The 25,594-nt window shown below is 44.3% G+C and overlaps 1 protein-coding gene and 1 pseudogene across 1 annotated transcript; one reads left to right on the top strand and one right to left on the bottom strand.

The window, feature by feature from the left end:
• LOC146199883 (uncharacterized) overlaps window positions 1-25,594 on the bottom strand; it is a 189,085-nt pseudogene that overhangs the window by 32,948 nt on the left and 130,543 nt on the right.
• Window positions 1,914-24,857, top strand: LOC146199884 (N-acetylneuraminate lyase-like). The gene is made up of 11 exons (XM_084595280.1): window positions 1,914-2,106; window positions 2,959-3,014; window positions 9,195-9,265; window positions 9,369-9,456; window positions 10,437-10,494; window positions 11,239-11,314; window positions 14,031-14,123; window positions 14,543-14,688; window positions 16,824-16,955; window positions 23,195-23,234; window positions 24,583-24,857. Exons 1-11 carry the CDS (start codon window positions 2,086-2,088, stop codon window positions 24,726-24,728), a joined length of 927 nt encoding a protein of 308 aa, XP_084451406.1. The 5' UTR covers window positions 1,914-2,085; the 3' UTR covers window positions 24,729-24,857.

Genomic DNA, 25,594 nt, shown 5'->3' on the forward strand with positions numbered 1-25,594 from the left:
CGAGCCATTGTACCAACACCACATATCCACAGCACTTATCCATGCCCACAGGTGAACAATAGAGCGCGCAAGTGCAGATGATGCACGGTCGTAACAATACCCAAAACCCTTGTTGGTTGACCACCGCGAGCAAGGCATCCAATGCGCAGGTGGCAATGAGCAGATGGCCGCAGTCTAAGTGGAAGATGGCACCGAAATGAAATAAGAAAATCACTAACATATTTAAATGGCGCTCCGAAAGAAAAAATCGGCGGTGCGAACGCGTCGATCTGTTCGCATCCGCGGTGGCGGCGCAACAACACTCGGCGGCGGCACACCGACGTCCGGCGATCATCTCTAAGCCCGTTCAGTGGAAACGTTGTACATCCATATGCACTACGAATTCAGTCGCGATCCTCCGTGCCCCAACTTCTATTCCCGTTATGCCAACCTCTCTCACTGCCTATTTTTCTGCCCGGTTGCATTACAATCAGGTTATTTTCCCACCCCCTCAAATAATAACTGGAGCTGTGTGGACTGGCTTGGCGCTGAGGGTGAGGAAGAACTGCTCCTGCTCGTCCAGCAGGCCGTCGATGTATTAGGCGCCGAAGTGTTGCGCTTCAATAAAGGTTTCTACTAGTAGTACTCTTTTCTGTGTGGCAGAGAAATTTTGTCATCGCCATTTTGAATTTCGGTGCCTTTCTTAGTAAGCGCCCCTTTCTTGCTCAGTTAGCCGGTAATTTAGACCTGCGTAGAAGGATTTTAGGGTAGTCAGATGGCGGCTACAATGCGGGGGCCAGAAATTACTTATTGTTTCTTTCTGGTGAGTTAAGGTGTGGAAGTCGATAACGGTAACTTCCGTACAAGTTGCGCGCGAGCACGCAAATCTTCATTAGCCAATGGCAATCACCTGAGACCAGTACTTTTACAACAGTGCTCTCACTTTAATGTAAATGATTTCATCTGTTCTAGAGTTTATTCGAGGTTCAGCGCATATAAAGTGATAACTGGACGTTACGTTGTTTGCTTTTGAATAGACACAGTTGGCAACATCTACGAATTCTTCATCTTTATAGAGATTGTGACAGTTATGTATAAGCTCATTTACAGGAAAGCATTTAAGTTGATAGTGAAATACACAGACTCATTTATGATGACGATATAGTCGATATTTTCTATGAAGACGTGAATTCGTCATTGAGTGCAATGAAAACCTAGTGCGCTGTACTCATGGGCGAGCGATTATAGTCAAGGCAGCCAAGAAACAGACAGTCCAGCCAGTAGTCATGGCAGATTTATGGCAATTTATGACATGTACGTTAAAGCTATCTTTTATAGAGCAACCACCAAGAATTACCGTTTGGGACAGTTCACAAATGATGAGTGTATTTTTTCTGCAAATAGAAGGTTGTACAATGTCAGTGCACGTTAAAGATCCCTAGGTTGGCTAAATGACTCCATAGGCCTGAACTACGGCAACTCTCCGCTTTCACTCTCACCTTCTTTCCTTCCCTTACGTCGTGGTTCACCTGTCTACAAGCGTGATAGATACCAGATGGTACACCTTTTCCTTCCTATGAACCAATTATTACTATTATTATTATTATTATTACCACTTTCATTATTTACAATGGGTACACTCAGAACAGCGCCTTCAGCAAGATGAAAAATGATATGGTTTAATAGTGCCCGATAAAACGGTTTCTACCTCCTAGGGCGTGAAGAGCCAGCGACTAAAGAGGTGCAGTCTAGTGTACATCGGGCCATTCGCGCTGTACGCCTTCTGTCGTTCGGTAGAACAAACACAAAGCAAAAAAGCTGGCTCATCTGTCTACCAGTCATATCATTCCGCTGCTGTTCCGTCAGTGAGAGGGGCTGCCACGTGTGTGCTGCGAGCTTCTGTCGTGTCAGGTACTTCGCTGTTATCGGACACTGTCTTCGGCGTAAAGGCTGTCCACGGTCCGGCTGCTGTATCGCGCAGTCTTGTCTCAGCTCTCTCTATTGTTCTCTTTCCGGGGAAAAAATGCACGAAGTCGCTGATAGGCTGTGTTGGTGCGGGAGCCACAACCTTGCTGGATCCGTTGGCTGACAGTCTGGGGCGTTAAAATGGAGGCCAAGATAGCGAAGGCGAGTACTTTCATTTTGCCTTCTTACACTGAATACAGCAGATTCCTCCTTGTATCTTGCATATGTTGCCAGTTAATAGTTCGCATTTGTCAAGTTATGAAACGACTCTTATTGCCGGCAAGAAATGTGTTTAGGGGTGAAGGTCGGTAAGGTTTCTGTGCCGCAGATTTCATTTTATAGCGTTTGTGCGCCCTAAACGATAAGCTTTATGGGGTAATCAAGCGTCAAGCTGGGGCTACAGCGTTAGGTCACAGAAATAATATAAGGATGAGCCTTGTTGCATGTAGGGGAAAGGGGGGGGGAGGGGTTTTTATACCTAGTGTTTTGCATGTTGCTTTATTTCCATATTAGCGCTATGACTCTTAGAGGATCGTGGTATTGCGGGTTTCCTTTGTTACTCACTTTGGTAAGGAGAGGGATACAGTGCTCACCGGCTCTCGCACTATGTTTTCAATATTTAAAGTTTGAATGGAAAATTGTTATAACATCAAAGTCTTACTCCACTTTTGAAAGCCTGGAAGGATGGCTGCTACTGCTTTCTGACTCTTTGCTTCTGGATATTTGCTTTAGACGGCAAGCCACAGTTTTTCACTCTGTATAATATACGTGGGCAAGCTTTTTTAATGTCAATGACTTTTTCTGTCCGTAACAAGTGAATCACAATTCCCAACTGGACAAAAATAACTTCTTACATTTTGATGCCGATGTTTCGACCTGACTATACTGAATCTTCTTGCTGTCTCTGTACATTTCTGTATCAATAAGAGCTGGCGAAGCTCCTGGTAGAAGTCAAGAGCACGAATGCCTCTTGCTAATAATAAAGCTTTCTAAGGTTTCGTGCTTATTTTGCAGATAAAGAACTACAGCGGCCTTTGCGTTGCTCCATTCACACCGTTCGACAGTACAGGGTAAGAATTTAGCAGCTTATTCAAACATAGGAAAAAAGCTAGATGTAGGCAACAACAGTGCCCAGCTTCGAAAGGACCATGTCCCGCGCATTTGTACCGACTTACCAGAAATAAAGTCGCGCCGATGCATTTCACAGTGTTCTGGCGATGCATTCGGCGATCATAGGCAGCAATGGAAAGGTAAATAGCTGAGATGCTGCGGAGCGATTGAAACAATTTCTTCGCTGCTGAAATAAACAGGCCAAGCAGAAAGCGGTAGAATAATTCTTAATGAGTACCTTGTTTTATACTGCAATCTGAAAGCAAAGGTTGAAAAACGCTTGCTTTCTTCTTCTTCTTTCTGCTGCGCCCGCCAATAGAATTTGCCTCAAGTGTATATCACTAATCCTCGCCTGCCTGTTACACGCTGCTGCGAACAATGCGGCAGGAACGCGCGGTCGGAGGAAGAGGTGTGTGTGTGTGTATGTAAAGGGGGGAGGGGGGTAAGAGATTGCGCTGTCCCGGCTGCGGAGCTGGTTACGAGGGGCAACGCTGACGGCAACGCCTTGCGAAACACGGGACCGGGCGCCAAAGAGCTGCGCTCTAAAACAGTGCATTCTATTTTGATAGGAGCTTTAACTATACTTTGTGAATACATGAGAACACGCCAACTAGGTTTCTCAAAGCTATTCGTTTTGCTTTATATGTCTTGCACTGCAGAAGGCATGCCTCCAGAAAACTGTTGTTTAGCCATATGGAACGATTATTCAGTTTCTTCTGCCTTAAACGCGCTCATTCTTCCTTTCTGAATATTAAACCCCGCGCCGAGCTTATTTTCGTTGATACATACGCATTCTGTTTTTCAATCCTCATATATACCATTTGACTAAGGATGAAAAAAATCTTCAATGAACGCACTTGTACTTCAGGTATACCGCAGCTTTCGGTCATATAACATTTCCGAACTGCAAAATTGCGAATCCGTCTTTTGAGACCAACACCACGAGCGCACCAGGAGCTGACATGCGCAGCCTGGACACCATTCACGTCGCCAGCCAAAGGATTTATGTAGTTAAGGCTAATACTGTACAGGACAGTTTTAAGACCAAAGTGTTCGGACCTTATTTGCGACAAGGACGAACTTCTGCGAGATACCAGCTCCGTGCTTATTTACTGTGTTGGCATTAAGAACATTCTCACAAATACTTCATAGGCTTTTAAATCTGCTTCAGAGAACAAATGTGAAAGTATTATCATTGTTGTTGCTGGTGCTGATATTCCCGAGTCATGGGACTTACGTGATTTCGCTTTGACGTCATTACCTTTTACACGTCATCATGAATCACGAGGCACTTTGTCACGTAACTTTGATGTGACGTCATCACGCTTTGCAAGTCATCCTGAATTACGCGGCACTCTGTTACGTGACTCCGGTGTGAAGTCATTAATTTTTGCGTGTCATCCAAGTAACTTGAGCGCCGCCATGGTGATTCAGTGGTTATTGCGTTCGAAGGCTGCGCCCAATTACATATGATTGAATGCCGGGAGCTGCGGCCGCTTTTCGGTGGAGGCGAAATGCAAGGCGCCCGTGTACTGTGCGATGTCAGTGCACAAGACCCACAGGTGCCGGAATTACTTCGGGGGCCCTCCACCCACGGCACCCCTTTCTCTCTTTCTGCTTTCACTCCCACCTTGCTTCCTTTCTTTTTTCTTTATGGCGCGGTTCATTTGAAAGACAGGACAGAGGGGACGTGGCCTATAAAACGGTATTGCAGGGACTGGAGGTGCGAGTATGTGTGGCCCTCAAAAGGCACGGGAGGTCGAGTTTTAATGTTTATCAGCAGGAGCGACCATACATTATACTGCTCGATAATAATCTATACATGTCATTCTTCTCGTATATAACGCACCCCTGGCTGACCTCAATACGGCCTCAGCTTTCCCGACATTTATCAAAATGTGATGCAACCGTTGGTCTTAAAGCTTTCCGAAAGGGGTCGTACGATTTCTCGTTGCATATTCCATACATCTACTCATAATAACGGTGGATGCGAGCTCAGTACATGGATTTTAAACAACGATATACGTATCTCCATTCTTATGCCTTGAAAGCAAAGAGGGCTCCTTAAAGCCACGTGAAGCAATGCTGTCTTTGAATAAGAAAACACGCATACAATACCGTATCAGCAGAAAGAACTTCAATATAGGTCGAAACTCTCTCTCGAAATTATTTCACCCGCAGGTCTTCAGGCACTTTGAATCCGCCACGCTCCACTGTCACCGATTAAAGAGGGATTTTAGCATCGGTTGAGGCCCTCTCAATCAAGTAGCCATTTGGCATTCAGAGGGAAACAGCTAGCAGACAGCGCTACGCAGCGGAATGAAGAATCGACGGGACCACTAGCGGCTGGGAAAGATTCCTGAAGCCCCAAAATTTTGACAGTTTTGTGCGTTCTAATCGTGTGTTAAACTAGAAGACGACATCTACAGTTCTGAACCAGAAATGCAGTCTATAGAATCAAAAGACAGCGCATCGCCCCAACGCGGGTCAAGCATAAAATTAACAGTCTTTATGCGACAGTGTTTGGTGGTGTGCATCGTTTTCTGGGTGCGTCACATGCACGCTTAACCAGGTAACCGTACTTTTTATGCTATCACAGTGATTTTCATGACCATCTGGTCAGTACGTCGAGCGAAAGAAGAACAGCGGCGGGTTTTCTCGTGATACAACATTAATGCCTTCGCATTAAAAGCACTTCGCGGCAAAGAGTGGGTGGCGTCCTGTGGAGGCAAGAACAAATCTGCTTCGATTACCACTACATTAGACCAATGCGCCCTCACTGCAGTCAATCCTCCCATGTGCTAAACTGCCAGTCTCGCGCGTTCTTTGTCCTACTCAGCGGGACCACTGCAAAAAACTCGACTAATATTGCTCTCCATCTAGGACACGCGCCTAAATCATCCGGCCGAGTGATGCTTTCTTGTCTTCATACTTTCTCAGTGGGCTTTGTGAAGTATCTGGAAGCAATTAGGCAGCGGGACTGTCACCCAGAGACGCCACTGTATTTCTGTACAGGATTTTATCGGCTTCTTCTCAAACTGGGCACGAAGTGACAGCCTTGTCTGCGTGACGCAAAATGCGCGACCCTGCCGCTCTTAGGAATTCAGCGGCTCGGGCGGGGCAATATACCGCTTTCTAGGCTCTGTGGTTATCGGCGCAAACAGCGCTGATGTGTTATGCAAATTGTCCCAAACGCTACATGCCTATGCGATCCTCACATATCTGAGAGTAAAGTAAATAACGAAGTGCTTACACTCCGTATTCGCATCTGTACTGTCTCGTTAACTAATAAGCCGTCTTGTTTATGGATGAAGTATGGGCTTGTTTACACAAGGGTCACCATGCTACCAGCCATGACAGAAAGGTGGCTAAAAAGGCAGGAAGGCTTTGTAGGGGGCAGGTGGGCGAGCCAGGAGACTCAGGTAAAGCGGAAGCCACGAATGTAACAAAAGTCATCGGTATAACAAAATTTTTTAAGTGCTCCTAATTGCTACTTAAGCGACGTCAAAAGGGCGCAGCCTTTAATTTTCTCCGCATCAATCACGTTTATACTAAAAAATATAACCCCCGTTTCAATCTGATCACACAATAACCAAGGTTAATGAATCAAAGAAACGTGACCACTATCGTACGTATGTTGCGTTTATTTTAGTGAAATAAATTGGGGCTACAACAGTTTGATGACGCTGATGGCAATGAAGGAACAGAAAACACAGCCACGGGCGGACTCAGCTTAATTTTTAACGTAACTGCCTCAAAAGTAGTGTGCAGCCAACCAAACACAAACGCAATGACGTCGTCATATGTCGCTTTTTATACTAGTTTTGTCGTTTCACAAGGGAAAAATTACACAACTTCGCCCATTCCTGATGATAAAAATTTGAGGGTATATCTCAAACAGCCAAAATTATTTGTCTCTATTATAAGCATGGTGTTAAAGCAGAATTTGAGGAAACTCTATCCAGTGCCACTTTTGCACCTGAGAACTATGCCAAGTGGCTCTTTAGGTATTAACCCTACGGGACAACGCCTGATGGTCCGAGGCTGGATGTTCAGACAAAAGGGCTGTTTCCATAGCGATGCACTTAGTTCAAATGTGAGGTCGATGTTCAAGCACTTATTTTTTCTCTTTATTTTCAAATTTTATATCGATTACGCTCGGATAGAAGTTGAGGAAGATGACAGCATGCCATGCACAGGGCGAGAGCGCCAATCCCTCACTGTGGTTATGTGCCATATATACAGATACGAGAACAAGGAGTAGCCCTTTACCACACGGGATGTTGGGCTGCAGTGATGACGCAGCGTTTTTTAGCCGCTGCCTCAGCATTGTCACCGCTTCGTATGTAGAATGATAGAAAATAAGACATGCTGATGGGGATGGCAGCATTTTAATGTTTTACATAAAAAACAGGGACCGGCCCGCCTCTACTTTACAGAGCGGAAGCTCGGTTCAGCATAGTTAAACAAAGTTTACTGCAGTTGACTTTTCCATGGATGTCTGCGAACCTTAAGGAAAACCACCCGAAGCACTGATTCCAGAGCGCAATTCCTCCATGGCTGTCTGCGGCACTCAAGGACACGAAGGTGTTGAGGACGTTTTTAATGGCTTTCCCATGATGATGAGCAGCGGTGTGGTGTAAGGAAATGGTAGGCAGGGCACTGGAAGGCTGTGGGACATTGTGTCCGGTAATGGTCTGAATTTTTAAAGATATACACCGGTAGGAACAAAGATTGCCGGATCTGAGCAAAAGCAGCAACAGGTGTGCGAAGGAGAAGCGAGCACCACCGCCTAGGCGCAGCACATGCGGAGGATCAGCGCCGTCCTTTCGCTTTGCACCTGAGATCAAAATATCATACCCGAATAAACATGGTGTAATGGAGCTTCCGCTGCAAAATCATCGACGAACTTCATCGCAGGAGAAGAGATTTCAAGAATTGATGGCTTGAGGACGTTACCTTGCCTAGCTTTAAATTACTCTCTTTATTTGGACGGTTTCTGCCCATGTGCTTTTTGTATGTGCTTACCTATGCCGATTTGCAAATGAAGAAAAAGAGACGACGGAGAAGTGCTTCAGAGTGGTGAGCAGCGAATTGAAGATTTTAGCACTTCCCCGTATCCACTGCACGGGCGCAACCGTGCAGTGCATTATCGTATTTCTTTAGCGCATTGAGATTTCATCAAAAAAAAAAAAAAACGATTTATTCGCTAGCCAGAAACGCCGGCTCGAAATAATTGGCCGGTACATAAGCACAAGTGGAAAAATAGATGTAACACAAAAAAAAAAAAAACGTTATAGAACACTCTGAAGCCGTCGGCTTTCTTATCTGTCCGAAATAACACTTTTAAAAAGGAACAACCTTTATTACCCACAGGTATACGTAGGCAGCAGGCTGTTGAGATAGTGGCAGATATTATATAGTGGCATTAGATATTCAACATATTTCTCTGTGTACAGCACGATATATGTCCCGCATATTTGGCCTATATCGGTGGCATAGTCACATTAAGCAAATGTTGGCGAATATATAAAATATTCTTATAGGTGTTTTTAAAACTGCCTTCAAGTCAGGATTGTGAAAGCACATGTGCTTCTCCAAAGCTTCCGAGTGTTCTCCCTAGAAGTTGGTCTTCGCTACTGCAAAAATAGATCACCGTAAGAATGAATTTGCAGTATTCTGTTAAATTTGTTTACGATTGGGCGATTCGCCCCGCAAACGCTAGCTATTAACTCTATACATGGCTCAAATGGTTTAGTAGTGCGTATGTTAATAGCATCCTCCAAAGCATAATGATAATTGCATTACGTAATAACCAGCATTCAATTATCGCGTAGTTCATTCCCTGCACATTATATAGCATAGTGCATGTTGACTTTGTACTCAGCTCTATAATATGATTACGTTCTCAAAGTTCACATCGTTTTCTGTCCTATTTCCTTCGTACATAAAAGATAAGAAAATTGTGTGCCGTGTTTTCGCAGATGTTTTAACTGTAAACAGCTGTTTACGCATTTTATCTTCATGTGTTCTAATGTACAGATTGAATGTGCACTGCTGTTCTGAATTGGCATACCATGTTATGCCCAGGTATTCTTAGAACATTACCCGTTCATAATTTTGTGCACGTCCTCTTGCAGATGCATAAACATTAACATCGTGGACAAGTATGTCAGCCTTTTGCAGAAGCAAAGTGTCACTGGAGCATTTGGTACGTAAGAGTGTAAAATTCACTGGATTATTTTGCTTTGTGGTTTTCTACACCGGTAAGGACTGATGAGGCGTTACATGCGTTTCACATTTTTCTCATGCAGTCAATGGGTCAACAGGAGAAGGGCTTTCACTTACCGTTACTGAGAGGAAGAAACTCGCCGAAAGATGGGTGGAAGCTTCAAAGGAAAAGTGAGTTACTCATACAAAGTTCATGTTTGTTATATGGCAACCGAAGTGCACGGTAAACATGCAATGTAGATATTTGTGTTTGCTGTTCTCGGCTTGTCAGGTTTATGCTCTCACGCCTCGCTTGCCTATACAGTTTCCGTATTATAAGCAAGATCCCCGTTGCAGGCGGGGAAAGTTGCGACTTTGATTTTCCCTATATAAAGGGCCAGCGTTTATATGATACAATTAAACAAAAATACACATCCTTCAATTTCGTCTCCTCTCAGTGTAAGCGTATGCCAATTGTCAGTCAGTGAAATATTTAGGGGGATCCCCCAAGGAGGAGCAGATTTGTAATAAGGGAGTAATAAATCCCTTAGTACAAATCTGTGCCACCTGGGGGGATTCCCCTAAATATTTTTCCTTCAACATTCCTACTTAGAGTTATTGATCAATTCGCTCTCGCCCTACCATCTGGTCTGCTGATCTTCCTGGTTAGCTCATCAGTTGGTAGAGCAACTGCCCCAGAAAGGCAATGGCCTCGGATTCGATCCCCAGACCAGGACGAATTTTTCTTTAAGTAGGAAGTTTCTGAGACAGCTGTTTAGCTGTCCTCTGTAGCCGTATGACTGCGTTTGGGTGGTTGTCAGTGAGTAATTATTCCTTTATTATATGCCAATTGTAACATTTGTGTGGTAAGCTGTACGGATTGATGGAAGGGTTTAAAAACTGTTTAATTGGCTAGTTGCTTGCAGGTTATTACGACATGTGCAGGCAAAACTGGTATTTGAGGAGTTGACCTTTAGAAGACAAGGTATAAACCAAGCCACCCTTTCAGCGTTTCGTAACTAAACCGCGCGTTACTACCAAATTTCTATTCATTGTCTCGTGTTGGAGTAAAGGCGATCCCAGAGAACAGAGAAGTATTTTGCGCGAAAATAAATTTTCTAAGAAGACCGCTGGTTCTGAAAAAAAAAAATGAAGAAAACTGCTTTTTGCAGACTTGACCTGGTCATCGTGCACGTAACGGCCACCTCCATCGTGGACACAAAAAAGCTGGTGAGTACTCTTAAGTGTCATACATCAGAATGGTAGGGCTTATGGGAAGATATATTTGTGAAATATCTTTATATTTGTCGTCAAGTTTGTGCGTGCGCAATAAATTAAAATAACGCACACAGGTGCCATAGAGGCAGCTGGAAGACGTGCCGCAACCAAACACACGCTCCATTTTGACCACTGTGTGTTATTACACGAGAGTGTACTTCAGGACTTATAAAAAACCGCAACGTGTAAATAGATTCCTAGCATCGCCACTTGCAACATCGAAAAGTCCAGTTCATTAATACAGCTGCATAATGAAACGCAAGCGATTATTTCTATTTCTCGATAACCAGCATACGAATTTGAAATGTTTTTTAGGCATCTTTCTTTAAGCAGCAAAATTCAAATGGGAAGGGCTTTATTCCTGAAACATCTCAGCACCTCCTCGAAACTGCATCAAGCGTCCGCCGCAAAGTAGACGTTCACTGAATGTACTCTGACTATTTACAATAAGCTAGCCTCAATGGGGCATGAAGATAGCGTGTCCTATAATGTAGGGAAAGGCGTGGTTCATCCCAGCTATGTTGCTTCTTCGTCCTCCAGGTGTGGTGGACGATGATTGAATTTTTGGCCTGCAATAACAATCGCGAAGCGCACTTATGTAAAGTAAACGTCGCACTGAAAATCATGCGCTAGGCAAGTGTGGTTCAGTGACATCAGCGAAGACTGAAATGTTTAAAACTTGTCTTTTACTCTCAGGCCACTCACGCGGAAGGCCTGAACGTGGACGCAATTTCCATACTCCCTCCCTTCTACTTCCGCAGCCCCTCGAATGGTAAGGATGCACGGATGAATTTACGACTGCTCCCTTTAAGCTGGGTGTTATACATACTAGATGTGCGCAAAAGTATTCTCACCCCCTTTTGACTGATCCGCACTACTTCAGAATAGGACACAGGCTTAACATTGCAAGTAGTTTCTTGTATGCCTAGAATACCACTAATTTATAAAATGGATCGTTGCTAATATTGTGGATGTATGTCTGCTGGACGCACGAAAAACATCTGTGAAGCACACAGCTTTGCTACCATTCTGAGGCTGAAGACCAGGTGTAAGTCAGATTCGTTTTTATTATACGCGTTATTGAAACCCAACTTTGGTTCCCAGACAACGGACCTATACACCTAAATTGAAGTTTACGGGTACTCGGCACTTGAGTCTGTGATATTGTTTTGTGCTTAAAAACGGGCCCTTTAATCACTTCTTGACCATAGCGATGCTCTTGTTCTGCCTCCTATGCTGGCATTGAGGCCGCAATTTTTATGTAACGCAACTACAGTTTCTACTGAGTTAAATAATAAGGGTTGATTTCATAACCCCAAAAAAAAAAGTGACAGAATATTTTTAATCAATACATTCGTCTCATATCCCTTTTCGAGGATGCATTTTGCTTCTGGCATTTTGTATTTTGACACCAGTTGCTTCAGGTGTCTAACTAAGTTTGAGTCTTCAATTTGAAACCTCAACAATTGTAGGAATAGGTCTTGTGAGAAAGTACACTGTAAACGATATTCCCAGAAATATTTGATTTATTTAAGCACAGAAAATTAGAAAACGAAACAACCTGTAGCCTCAACGCCAAAAATGTGGGTGTCGGGGTGATAGTTAAGCTCAGCCTTTAAGGATATGACGCGGCAGTGTTGACGGCTCCCGTCCTTGGCTTCCTTTCCAGATCCTTGTTATACACGCATCCGGTTTGCATCCCACTTAATTACCTCTGTGCCTTTTTCACCTCATAAACGCTCTTCAGCATACAGTCGTCGTATGCTTCCCCACCACGTCAAAGACCACCCGTGATAGCTGTAAAGCCCGGCTTAAGAACGGGCCTGCGTGGTCGACAGAGGCAATTTGTTCGAGTCGCAATGGAGGGGTCGTGTATTTTTCGATTTTACTCAACCTCCAATCTGAAGTGAGAAGCCGGATTTGACAGCCCCTTCCCTCTGTCCATCTCGCCTGGTCGTATGACATCGTAGAACCTTGTCAACAATCCGTAACCCGGTCACCAGAGCCAAGTATATTTATTCTTTGCTCATAACGTCGAGAAAGTTTTAAACGTCGGCGCCAGATTTTCTGCTTGTCACATTATTTGACATTATGATGTTACAAATATATGTATGCTAGCACATGAAAGAATAGCAGGCATAATATAGAAAATCAACTCACCACCTCTGTTCCACCACTGCTCATATCTCAAGTTAACGACATTCTAGTGGAAATTAAGAAGAAGAAATGGACATGGGCAGGACATGTAGTGCGAAGAGAGGATAACCGATGGTCGCTGAGGGTAACAAACTGGATTCCAAGGGAAGGAAAGCGTAGCAGGGGGCGGCAGAAAGTTAGGTGGGCGGATGAGATTAAGAAGTTCGCAGGGGTCAAGTGGATGCAGCTAGCACAGAACCGGGTTAAGTGGAGAGATATGGGAGAGGCCTTCGCCCTGCAGTGGGTATAATCAGGCTGACGATGATGATGATGATACTCATGGTCGGTGTGGCGAAAGTGCTAAAATAAGTTCTTAAGCCCGACATATGCTACTTCATCTCGTAGTCTTGGCAGTCAACACCTCCTTCTTCTGCACCCCTCGACTGCCCTGAGGAGGCGTGCGCGTCATCGCCAAGTGTCATCGTGGCGCGTGCATCACACAACTCCCCATTGTGGCCAACAGCGGCGAATGGCAGTGCCTGCAGCGATCGAAATGAAGGAGGCGAAGAGGGCATTTAGTATGAAACGAAAAACACCTTCACCAGCTTTATACGCAATTGGATCCTTGCACCTCGGGTCGGATATCAGCACACTGAAGGAGTTCGGAGGTAGGCGCTGCGATTGGACACATCAGTAAATACACAGCAGATGGCTGAGGTCTCGGCAGAAAGGCTTGGCTGAAAAGCAAGTGCAGCTCTACCTCGGTTCCGTGCCTTGTAGTTGTTTCTCGGGTGGACGCGGCATTACGTATTTGCAGAACTGCTAGCACCATGGTGTCCACGCCTCTCAAGCCGAATCTGGTGCGGTTGACTGCACCGCACGTAATGAAGTTAGTTCTGAAGCGTCCAGGCATCCGTGTTACTATTTACAGACTGGATTTTGGTTGTTTGGTACCACGAAAATGCGGAAGAGCTATTGCGGAGATAGAAGAGATAATAAATACGCGCATTTCTCAGAATATACATTTCGTTCAGCGGTGATGTATGATCACAGGGCTATTTAAAAAAGCTTACAAGGGCTGTCAACGATTTACCGCTTCACACAGTGTGGGATCATATTAGAGGAAGTAGTGAACTGCAGAGGGACTGAATGTTATTTGCGTATTTTGCCCTTCCTCAGCGCTTGTTCATGTTACCATTGTTACAGAATTTCGTTGTGTGACACCAAAGCATAATTTCTTCGGCTGTGGGTGCTTTCCTGTTTTTCCACATGGGGAAAGTTAGAAGTAATGTATTCATTCATTCCAAGAACATTGATAGCACGTACACATCGTACCATTTGCCACATTTCAGATCACCTTGTGCGATACGTCGAGGAAGTTTCGAAGGCTGCACCGAACACCCCAATTATCTACTACCACATCCCAGCTTTCACTCGAGTTGATGGTGAGTCACCCGGGATGTCAACGTTAAGCGACTAAGTTATGCTTCTTTTGCACATGTGCTGAAAACAGGCAGTTTGTAACTGAATACACCGCGTGCAAATTTAGATGAAGAGAGACTTGGGAAGTTTCTCTACAAATTCTGGCTGGCATCTTCAGTAGGATTTTGGTGTGTGGTGTGTATAGGCTTGTTCTCAGTATGCTTCATCAGTGTGCGCTGCAATGCTTACGTACAAACGATGTGTACCGTTCGGAGCTGGCAAGAATTAACGAGGTGAACTTCGTTGCTGAACGAGGACAACTGAGTAATGGCTATATCCGACGTTCGAATGATTGATTGATTGATATATTGATTGATTTTATTGATCGATCGATTGATGGATTGTTGGATTGATGGATGGATGGATGCATTTGTACTTCTAGTGCGGATGTCCGAGTTTCTGCCCGAGGCTAATCGGCGAGTACCGGCCCTCTGCGGAGCCAAGTATTCCTGCAGCGACCTGACGGATTTGGCCGGGTTTCTGCGGGAAGACAAGGCACAATTCAAAATATTTTTTGGCTACGAAGAGGTATGATTCATTTCATCCAAATGCATTTAGCGCACGCTGTATCGCGTCACGTGCCTAATCAACTGAAAGGAAGTGCTAAACCACAGAAACGCCCTGACAAAAATTGAAGAGGACGGGGAGGAAAGGGAAGGGGGGGGGGGGGGGGGGAGGGGGGAGCACGTAAGGACCGCCTTGAAAGGTATGGCAATTTAACATTAGTTGCTTATTCTTTTGCGGACCTTCATTCGCGTACGCGCACTTTGCTATTCGCTTTACCTCTGTATCTTAATCTATGTACCCCTATTATCGGGCATATACCTATTATATGGCAGTTGCAAGCTACCCAGTTATGTGGAAGACAAAAGAATAAAGATGCTTCTAGTCCCATCTTCAGCCATTTTTGCGGACGCGCCTGAGTAGCTTAGGAGTAGCGTGTCTTATTTTGATCTCAATTTCAACCTCACATCTCAAATGAAATGCCCGAGTCGGCAGCGCCTGCCATGTCGTGTGTTTCAATAACATTGCACAATTCTCTGATCAATCACTATCTGGCCATCACCTGTCAACTATCAGCTACCATATAGCCCTGCTCATAATGTGTTGCTTACAACGCCGGATTCTTTCCAGGACGAGGCCTTCACAGCAACTGGATTAAAAATGACGACGCGCTGCTTTTTGTTGTACAGGCACTCAGGAGTTGTAGCTGAAAGACTGTGGCGCATGACAGTTCTGTTCAAATATGATAGACGCATCTCTTTGCGCGTCCTAGACAGATCAGTCAGAACATCGTTTTTCTATAATAAAACAGAAGGAAAAATGAAAAGAGTATTTGCGTATGACGGCGATGTGTACTACAGTGCAGTGACCATGTCGCGAGTTGCTCCTTCCACAGATGTTATATTTTGTGCAAAGAAGTTGCAGTTTCTATCTTTATCTATAGTACGCATTGGTAGAAGCTCTTTAGAGGTAATGGTTCAGCGTATGAGGAAGAAAGAATTATGAAGTTGAAAACAATTATATAATGCTAAATATGCAGATTTGTAGTATTAAGTGAATACTCTCAATTCAAAATTATGTTACGAAATTTTCTCGCTATTGTTTGGAAGAGAAAGGAATCAGATACTAGCCGTCTCGGTAAGCCGTATCCGCATGAAATGTTATGGAGCAGGTATTTGTGCGTTTCAGGCTGTTAAACGTGTTTTCACCTACGGATTTCCTGAAGGTAACATGTCATTTCTACGAATAAAGTATTGTAACGAGATGTGCCAGCTTTGACTGCTAAAAGGTTTTCATGAAACTTAAACTTGCGCGAAATTGTGAATGCAGCTTCGCTTGGTGAATACTAAGTCCCCATAATTCCACATTCATCTGTTAGCTACTATATGTAGTTGTCATATATACCCCGTGAGGGGGAAGAAATATTCTAAGGCATTTACTCCCATAAGCACACAAGGGCTGGCAGCTTTGTAATAAATTATTCCTTATCTGCAACCTAGGGAAGTTGCACATCTTTCATAGAAAGTGTTGGAGACGGACAAATAGTTCCTTCCGAGCACGAACACCGAGAGCACTTCCTGCCATGGACCGTCACTCTATCATCTGCATTAAACTCCTCCTAACTGGCCGTAGCCATCCTAGTTAGCTTAGGTATAGCGCTCTAGAATCTTCTAGAGCACTATAGCTTAGGGGGCACAGTAATTGCCCAGTAAGCCTATTTCATCGCGAAAGCCGGGCGAATATTTTTTTCGGCGATGACATGCATGTGATATCTTTTAAGGCTTTCCTTGTAAGACTTCACACCAGTGAATGCTAGCTACAAATTATTTTTTTTATTGTATTGTACAGCGCCGACGGAAACCTTGTGCGGTTCAACGCTGACAAACGGAATGTTTAGCTATAGCACTGTTGATACAAGGCACAATGCTGGTTTCAATATTTGCTTTACGGATTTGGTTCAAGCTGTAACATGACTATCCTATCCACCCCTCTCCATAGCAGCTGACTTGGAAGCGGCGTACGTGACTAGAAATACCTGTGGCTATTTTAGAGGTAAAGTTGAGGAGCCAGAAGCCACACGCTGAAACAGCTGGAGGGAATCGATAGGAATAGAGTTATCATTCCGAAAACTTTCACCCACTCATGTTTTTTAATTTCAGATGCTCCTTGCTGCACTGGCACTAGGCGTAAACGCAGCTATTGGGGGAACCTTCACGTACCAGGGGCACCTCGCAAAAAAGATCATGGACTTGTATGAGCAAGGCGATTTAGCAGGAGCGCGGCTTCATCAGGTGAGAGAAACTACAAACGGAAAGTGATTTGCTATATCATGCCACATTTCTGTCACAATAACTCTTTTAGCTTTCATATGGTAACGTGCTTTGTTGACTGCCTACGATAGTTATCAAACCAACATATTTTGGTCCCTAGGAATTGAAAAACCACCGGGACGTCCATCACTAACTTATGAAAATACCCCCAATAGCCTGATGTCCTTTGTGTGGCTGGTTTACATTTCTTCCTTGCCACCTATGAGCAGATACTGTAAACGTGTAGACGTTAATTTCTACTAAATTTATAAAATAATAAGAAACTGTGATTTATTGATTATGGCAACGCTGTCTCCTTCGCACGCGAATAGGGCTCGAGTTTTTATGGCTAAATAGATTTCCGTAGCGTTAATTGTTTTCAGACTGACAAATTTGACGATTCTCATACTGTGACCCGGAATTCCCTCTCTGTTACGCAGAGAAAAATAAAGAAACAAGATTCCTGGCTCTCTTAAAGAATTTGTGCGTGTGATTGCGTAGCATTTATGAACTACCGGTATTATCCTTACTGAGATATATTACCATTCAGCTCAATTAGAAATGAGGACCGGCCAGCCCCTTCATGGATCACTACCTTGTCGTGGCGGCGGGGCTTGCAAAACTCAATGAAGTGAGCTCTGCTGTGTAGGGCCACCCAAGATAGACAGGTCACGGCAGAGAGCTCTGACAAAATGTGATTCACTGGAGAAGGTAATGGAAATCCACTCCAGTATTTCCTGCCAAAAAACCCTATCACCAGTCACAATAGCATTAATGATATGGCGCTGGAGGATGAGCCCCCCCCAGGTTGGAAGGCGTCCCACATGTTCCTGAGGATGAACAAAGGGCAATTCCTAGTAGCTCCAGGACGAATGAAGCGGCTGGGCTAAAGCCAAAAGGCGCTCAGTTGTGGATGTGTCGGGAAGAGACCGGAAAGTCCGATGTTGCAAGGAGATATATCACATAGCAACATGGAATGTAAGATCTATGACGCAAGGTAAACTGGATGTCGTCAAATGAGAAATGGATAGATTGAACATTGATATCTTGGGTATCAGCGAACTCAAGTGGACCGGAATGGGAGAATTTGATTCTAGCGGCCATTATGTCTTTTATTGTGGGCACGAATCCAGGAGAAGGAATGGGGTCGCTCTCATAGTAAACAGAGGAATGGGCAAAGCAATGCTAGGGTACAACCCCAAAAACGACCGAATGATTGCACTTCGGATCCAAGGTCACCCTTTCAACATAACAGTTATGCACCAACCAATACTGCTGAAGAAGCTGACGTTGAAATATTTTATGCTGACCTGCAATGCCTTTTAGACCGCACTACATCATCAGACGTCCTTTTTCTCATAGAAAACTGGAATGCTAAGGTGTGGAGTGAAGAAATATCAGGAATTACAGGCAAGTTTGGTCTTGATGAGCCTAATGAAGCTGGGCAAAGGCTAGTAGAGTTTTGTCAAAAAAACAACCTGAGCATAGCGAATACTCATTTTCAACAGCACAAGAGGCGCCTGTACACATGGACTTCACCGGACGGTCTGAACAGGAATCAGATTGATTATATTATTTGCCGGCAGAGATGGAGAAGCGCTATACCAACAGTAAAAACAAGGCCTGGGGCCGATTGTGGCACCGATCATAAGCTCCTTGTTGCCAAATTTAAGCTTCAATTGAGAAAAAATGCAGAAAACTAGAAGGCCTTTCAAGTATGATCTGGATCAAATTCCATCAGAATATGCTGTGGAATTGAGGAATCGATTTCAAGGATTATATCTAGAACACAGAGAGCCTTAAGAGATGTGGACTAATGTTCGTGATATAATGCAAGAAATTGCTGCTAATGTAGTTCCAAAGCAAAAGAAATGCAAAAAAGCAAACAGGTTATCTGAAGAGGCTTTGCAAAATGCTGAGGAAAGGAGGATGGCAAAAGTTATGGGGGAAAGAGAAAGATACAAGGTTCTCAATGCGGATTTTTAGAAAATAGCAAGAAGAGATAAGAATGCCTTCTTAAACATACAGTGCCAAGTAGTTGAGGACAACTGCCAATGGAGGAACACAAAAGCTCTGCATCAGACAATCAAAGATATCAAAGGAAGCTTCTGTGCTAAGATGGGCGTGAAAAAGGACAAACGAGGCGGAGACCTCACTGAAGACTCAGAGATAAAAAAGAGGTGGCATTAATACACAGAAGAACTGTACAAGAAGGACCCGGATGTGCAAACCCAACATAAGACGGTTGTGATTACTTATCTCGAGCCGGGCATCCTGAAGAGTGAAGTTGAATGGGTTTAGCCAGCCTTGCTAAGAACTAAGCTAGAGGAATTAATGGCATTCCAGCTGAGTTGCTTCAAAACTTCAACCATGACGACTCTGTTAACGTTCTGTATACATTATGGCAGCAAATGTAGACAACCCTGCAGTGGCCACAGGATTGGAGGAGGTCAGTTTACATCCCCATCCCAAAGAAAGGCAGTGCCAAAAATCGTTCCAACTACCGCACGATCGCGCTTATTTCGCATGCTAGCAAGGTGATGTTCGAAATCCTTCAAGGTAGGCTGCAGCAGTATGTGGATCAGGGGATTGCGGACGTGCAAACTGGGTTTCGCAAGGGCAGATGAACTAGAGACCTGATTGCGAACCTTCGCTGGATCATGGAAAAAGCAAGAGGGTTCCAGAAACCCATCTACTTCTGCTTTATTGATTATGCGAAAGCGTTTGACTGCGTAGATCACCGCAGATTGCGGCAAGCCCTCGAAGAGATGGGAGTTCCAATTCACCTCATCTGTTTCCTCAGGAACCTGTATGAAGGCCAAGAGGCCACGGTCAGAACTGGGCATGGTCTTATTGATTGGTTTCCGATTGAGAAAGGAGTGAGACAAGGCTGCATACTGTCGCCCTGCCTATTTACCTATAAGCTGTGTGCATCATGAGGAAGGCCAGTCTGGACGAGTCTTCAGCTGTAGTGAAGATTGCTGGGAAAATTATCAACAACCTTAGATATGCGGATGATACCACTTTATAATGGCAGAAAGTGAAGTGAACCTCAAGAGACTTCTGATGCGCGTAAAAGAAGAGAGTGAGAAGTTTGGGCTTAAACTGAACATTAATAAGACAAAGATCATGGCGTCTTGCCCTATCAAGTCCTGGAGCATCAAGGGACAAGAAGCGGAAGCTGTGACAGATTTTCTCTTCTTGGACTCCAAGATTACCCCGGAAGGAGACTGCAGCCATGAAATTAGGGACGCCTGCTTCTGGGAAAGAGAGCCATGGCTAGCCTTGACCGCCTAGTAAAGAGCAGAGGCATTACACTGCCAACCAAGATCCATATAACTCGTGCTATGGTTTTTCCAGTTGTGATGTATGTTCAACAGCCTTGGGAAGGAACAGCAGTTTAGGTAGCGAAGTACTGGAAGTAGTAGGCTAATATGTCTACTCAGGACAGGTAGTAACCGCAGATCCGGACCATGACAAGGAAATAACAAGAAGAATAAGATTGGGATGGACCGCATTTGGCAAGCACTCGCAGATTATGACTAGCAGCTTACCGGTATCGCTCAAGAGGAAAGTATACAACAGTTAACTTGCCTGTACTCACCTATGGGGCTGAAACGTGGAGGCTAACCAAAAGAGTTCTACTTAAGTTGAGGACAACCCAGAGGGCTATGCAACAAAAAATGGTAGGGGTTACATTAAGAGATAGGAAGCGTGCACAGTGGGTCAGAGAAATAACTCAAGTTACCGACATTCTAGTGGAAATTAAGAAAAAGAAATGGACATGGGCAGGACATGTAGTGCGAAGAGAGGATAACCGATGGTCGTTGAGGGTAAAACTGTATTCCAAGGGAAGGAAGGCGTAGCAGGGGGCGGCAGAAAGTTAGGTGGGAAGATGAGATTAAGAAGTTCGCAGGGGTCAAGTGGATGCAACTAGCACAGAACCTGGTTAAGTGGAGAAATATGGGAGAGGCCTTCGCCCTGCAGCGGGTATAGTCAGGCCGATGATGATGATGATGATGTATGGATGCGAGAATTGGACTGTGAAGAAGGCTGACCGCCGAAGAATTGACGCGTTTGCAACATCCCACTGCTCAACAATATTTGTAACTTAACTGCCGGTAACCTTCCCGGCGCCTTCACTGAGATATTATGGGCACTAAATAGACACACTAAATGACTAATGGTCCATGAAACCATTCAATGATAGCGCTCTGCTTCCTATAATGGCTCAGCACTCAGCTCTGCGCTCTGGTCTGGCCGCATGCACATTGTTCTTGCTTGGCGACGTTACAAATTTCCATCGTGAGTAAAGCGGCTCGCATGTTGATTACCCCGTCTCGCACGGAGAAAGGGTCCACGCTTGGCTGGGCCTCAGGCAAAAGCTTTTTTTTCAGCATCATTCCGTTTCAACTTAAGCTCTTGCATTGCACTCAGGAAGGTGCACACTAGAGAGTAATAGCATTGCGGATCTCCGCTCCGCTGCTGTGATTGCCTACAGCGTGTTCCACTGAGCACGCAGCAGCTCGCGAATCTCGCCATTCCGTAATTTTTGAACTCAAGCAGCAGCATCATGCAAGCACCAAAAGCGCGCATTCGTGGAGTCTGGTCGCTAGGCGACCAGGCCAATCGGAGTCAAATTTCTCAATGCCTCATATGGCAACATATTATTACGCATGCCGTCACAGATTTGTAAGGAAGGTAAGTTTTGGGGAAAGCAAAATCTTCAAACATTGGGAGGCATTGCACGGATGGCGCTTCCACTTCGAGCTGGTGGTTCTTCAATGCATTTTTGTAGATGTGATGGCTGCATCAAAAACAAAAAGCCTATTGAGAGAAATGGAGAGTTTTTTCATGGCATGTAGAGCCACCCAAATCTTTAACTGACTTCCGTCACGGCCACATTTTCTGTGAGTCTGATGTTTACAGTAGAGCTAACCTGCAAAACGTCCAAGCAAATGCTCACAAAGCCCTTGCGTGATCTCGACCTTGTGGCAAGTTTTACACGCAATAATTCACAGGAGAACAGAAAAGGCAGCCATCACGCTCACCAGTAAACATTTGGGCGGCTGTATGTCATGTGCCTCGTGGAACTCCTGTCACCTGGTTTCTCAAGCGCAAAATTTTAAAAACTTCTCCTGTCTTTATAATTTGCTCTCTAAAAAGGAATTGCGCGATAACAGTCGTTGAAATTGTTTGTTTACATAAAGCGTCACTATAATGACAACACAAAGCCGTGCTGCTTTTATTAATCCTGTGAACATGGGATAACTAAAGGCGAGACATTCTTGGCTGGCTGAAAATTTTTGAGCGTGTAAAATTCCGCGTGAGCGCCCCCCCCCTCCCCCCCCTCCCACCGCCTTCGTTCCCTTTTTCATCTTCACTGCTAATTAGGCAATTCTCAGCCGCTCCGAAAAAGCGCCCGCCTCCCCTATTCCCCGCGAGTAACCCGCCACTACTTGCCTTGCACGAACCGCAACACAGCTCCTCCCGATCCAGTATATGACTAGAATCCAACATCAGCCATCAAAACATCTCAAACAAATACAGCACCAGCGGATGCAAACATCCCCAAATGCTGACGAAGGGTGTCAGGCGACTGCCATGAGCGAGACATTCGCTGCATGCGCGGCAAATTGCAGATGGCCGCTCTCTACGTGGGAGCTGGCGCAGAAGAAAAATGAGAATTGACAACAAATTTAGATGGCATACCGATCAGTTTGCGCCGGGGGCGGAGAAAGCTGATTTTTTTTTTTGTAATTTTGCCCTATAAGCCCGACCAGAGAAAGAGAAAATTCAAAATCTTTACGCACTTCTCTGTAATGTTTTCTCGCTGGAATATTTTGTCGTCGCCATCTTGGATTTCTGTGCCACCGGCGCAAAACAACGTTTGGCAATTTTGCCGGATTAGAACGACCGGAGATAAAGAAAATATTAAGTATTTGTATCCATTCCTTGTCCGGCTGGAATAGTTTGCCGTCGCTATCTTGAATTTCAGTGCACTTCCGAAGCATGAAGGGGGGGGGGGGGGGGGGAGAGGCGTGCTCAGAATTTTACTTTTTTTTTTTTTGCTCGGCTTATGTATAACGAGGGCTACCATCTTCCTCTGGTTGAGAATATTGTTCTTCATTTATTGTTGTTGTTTTGGAACATTGCTATATTCGGAACGCTTGAGTGTCACGTTTTACAGCGACGCATTTATTTCCACATTTATATTTTAGGACAAGCTGAAGCATGGCATAGATACACTCTGCAAGCATGGTAAGTGGTCGTTTCGTCATACTTTTAAAGTACAGTAATTTCTTCTGCATTTATCGTGCGTTTTTTGTGTTGAATATGCAGTTCTTTCTTGCGGGCATAACTGGGTAATACAGGAATTTATAGTAGCGAATAATACAGTTTTGTTTTGAATATGGAAGTGTAAATTAGGAAAAGTACGACTTATATATTTTACATATTTATCCGTTGCATAACATCACAGCTTTTCGGGCCCTATATGAAAAGCGGCCGCAGAGAAAATCAGTGCTTAAACTCACGTAAATTCTGGGTGGAGCTGTAAATAACCCCGAACAATAAAGTAAGCAGGTATGCTTGGGTGTATACCGTTTCAGTAACAGCTCTGTTTCTAACAAAAATAAGGACACATCACTGTTGACGGAAAATATTTGTTAGTTTCTTTCCGGGAAAGTACAGTGCATGGCTGCATTAGTGAGTGAATGACGCTTCATGTTTGAAGGTCCGCTAACTTGCTTTTATTTTCCACCCCGTATTAATGTGAGAATCAGCTGTGGAGAGTGTTTACAATATAGATGGTCAATGCTTGGTAAATAACAACCTTTCAAGCCAATGGAAGTAAAATGGTCACAAATTCCACCCTTTCTTGCTATATCGTGCCATATGTAATCATCACCTGCTTGAAGCCTGATGCAAAGATTTTTCTGCGCGGCACCATATTGGCGATAAGGACAACGTTTATATAACGATTATTGTGCCTTCTGATCCGTCCTTTGTTGTTTATTCGATTGTTGCTATCTGTCATTAGAAACGGAGTTAAGGCCCTACACAAAGGCTTAAAAGGCAATGAAAGACAGGACTTGTTCAAATGCTTTGTGTCATTGCGTTATTTATTAGGGGCTGTGTTGGGCGGTCCTGGTAGCCACGAAAAAGATAGCTTAGCTATGTACTAAAACTAACCTGCATTCTTCCCGATTAGAAGAAGTGATATCATGATCAGAAAGGCTGTGCGACAAGCCCGAGCCATTCGTCGCTTGTGAACGTTGCGTAGCTGCTTTAAGAATTAGTTCCTGGTGCTAAATTCGCTGAAGTCATTTAAATCATGCGAAGTTAGAAATCGATTAGCTTATTTGTCGGAGGATACTTGGATACACCGCGCAGTAGTCTTTTGTAGGCACAAAGAGTTGCATTTAAGCACATGCGAGTGTTTTGTTTGTAGTTAAGTCTGCCTTTACCAAAGGTGGATTGAATTCCGCTGTGAGAATGCTTCACCACGAGGTAAGGGCGCTGACCAGGCCGGAGTGCATTATACTGCTCTAATAAAATGAACATAGATATTTAACTGGGAACGTTCCCCTTTTTTTTTTTTTTTCAGGATACTGTGTGGCTGCTCTAAAAGCAGCAGCTAACAAAGTGAGTGGTCTGGACTTCGGAGACACCCGCATTCCAGTCTGTCCCCTGTCAGAGACAGAAGCTGAGGAGCTCGCCAATGAGATTCGTGGGCTGAACATTCTCTTGTAACAGGCATGGTGTTGTTTAGTCACACCTCATTTCGTTTACCGAAAAGGACGGAAAACCTGCCAACTGCCTGTAAAACCAGCGTATCCATCTAGGAGGGTGTTTGGCTGAAAATAAATTGTTCTTGCTGCGGTTTTGTCATTTTGACTAAACATCTATCAATATATTGACACCACCGTGCATACGTTTACAGGGCGCATTATTACTTCCAAAGAAAGTATAATCTGAGGACAATATTTTTTTTAATTCATACTAACGCGTTAAAAAATAGCCTGTTGACACTAAGTAAACGTTGGAAATTTAATGGCCCATTACGAACTTCTGTATAGGGTTTCTATAGCTATGAAAGAACATATATGTACATTCGATGTTGTTTAGCTTCCACACTAACCGCTCAGTGCACTATTACTGTCTGTGCGGTTTTCGCAAGCACATCTGATTTGAAAGAATGCTACTCATTTCAAAGGAATGAATACTGGAACGCCTTTAAAAAAATTATTTCGCACTTGTAATTTATATTAGTATATAAATATTTTAGTTCCGTGTGGCAAAGATGCTTCCTTTTTTCCATAAAATTACACGGCGTATGGCATCCTCGAGGCGCTGCAGATGAAGTTATGTGATGTTAGGAAGATAGTGAGAGACCGGAAAGCGTGGCGTGACATGGTCCATAGGGTCACGCAGAGTCGGTCACGACTGAACGACTGAACTGAACTGATGTTACGTAACGTATGGCCTCTTATCTAAGTGAGCGAAAGCATTTGGCATCAGCATATTTGTTTTAGGCGCTCGTAAAATGGAAGTTCCCCAGGAAGTGCTTTAAGGCCGCTCTTATTCTGATTATATATAAGTGTCGATGCATGACTTGG

This window comes from Amblyomma maculatum, chromosome 2 (assembly GCF_055883805.1).
Source record: "Amblyomma maculatum isolate TAMU_Amacu chromosome 2, ASM5588380v1, whole genome shotgun sequence".
Lineage (NCBI taxonomy): Eukaryota > Metazoa > Arthropoda > Arachnida > Ixodida > Ixodidae > Amblyomma > Amblyomma maculatum.

Coding starts and splice junctions, on each gene's coding strand:
- LOC146199884 (XM_084595280.1), top strand. CDS start 2,086: ATGGAGGCCAAGATAGCGAAG. Junction 9,266..9,368: donor AAGTGTCACTGGAGCATTTG/GTACGTAAGAGT, acceptor TTTCTCATGCAG/TCAATGGGTCAACAGGAGAA. Junction 16,956..23,194: donor CAGGAGCGCGGCTTCATCAG/GTGAGAGAAACT, acceptor TTTATATTTTAG/GACAAGCTGAAGCATGGCAT.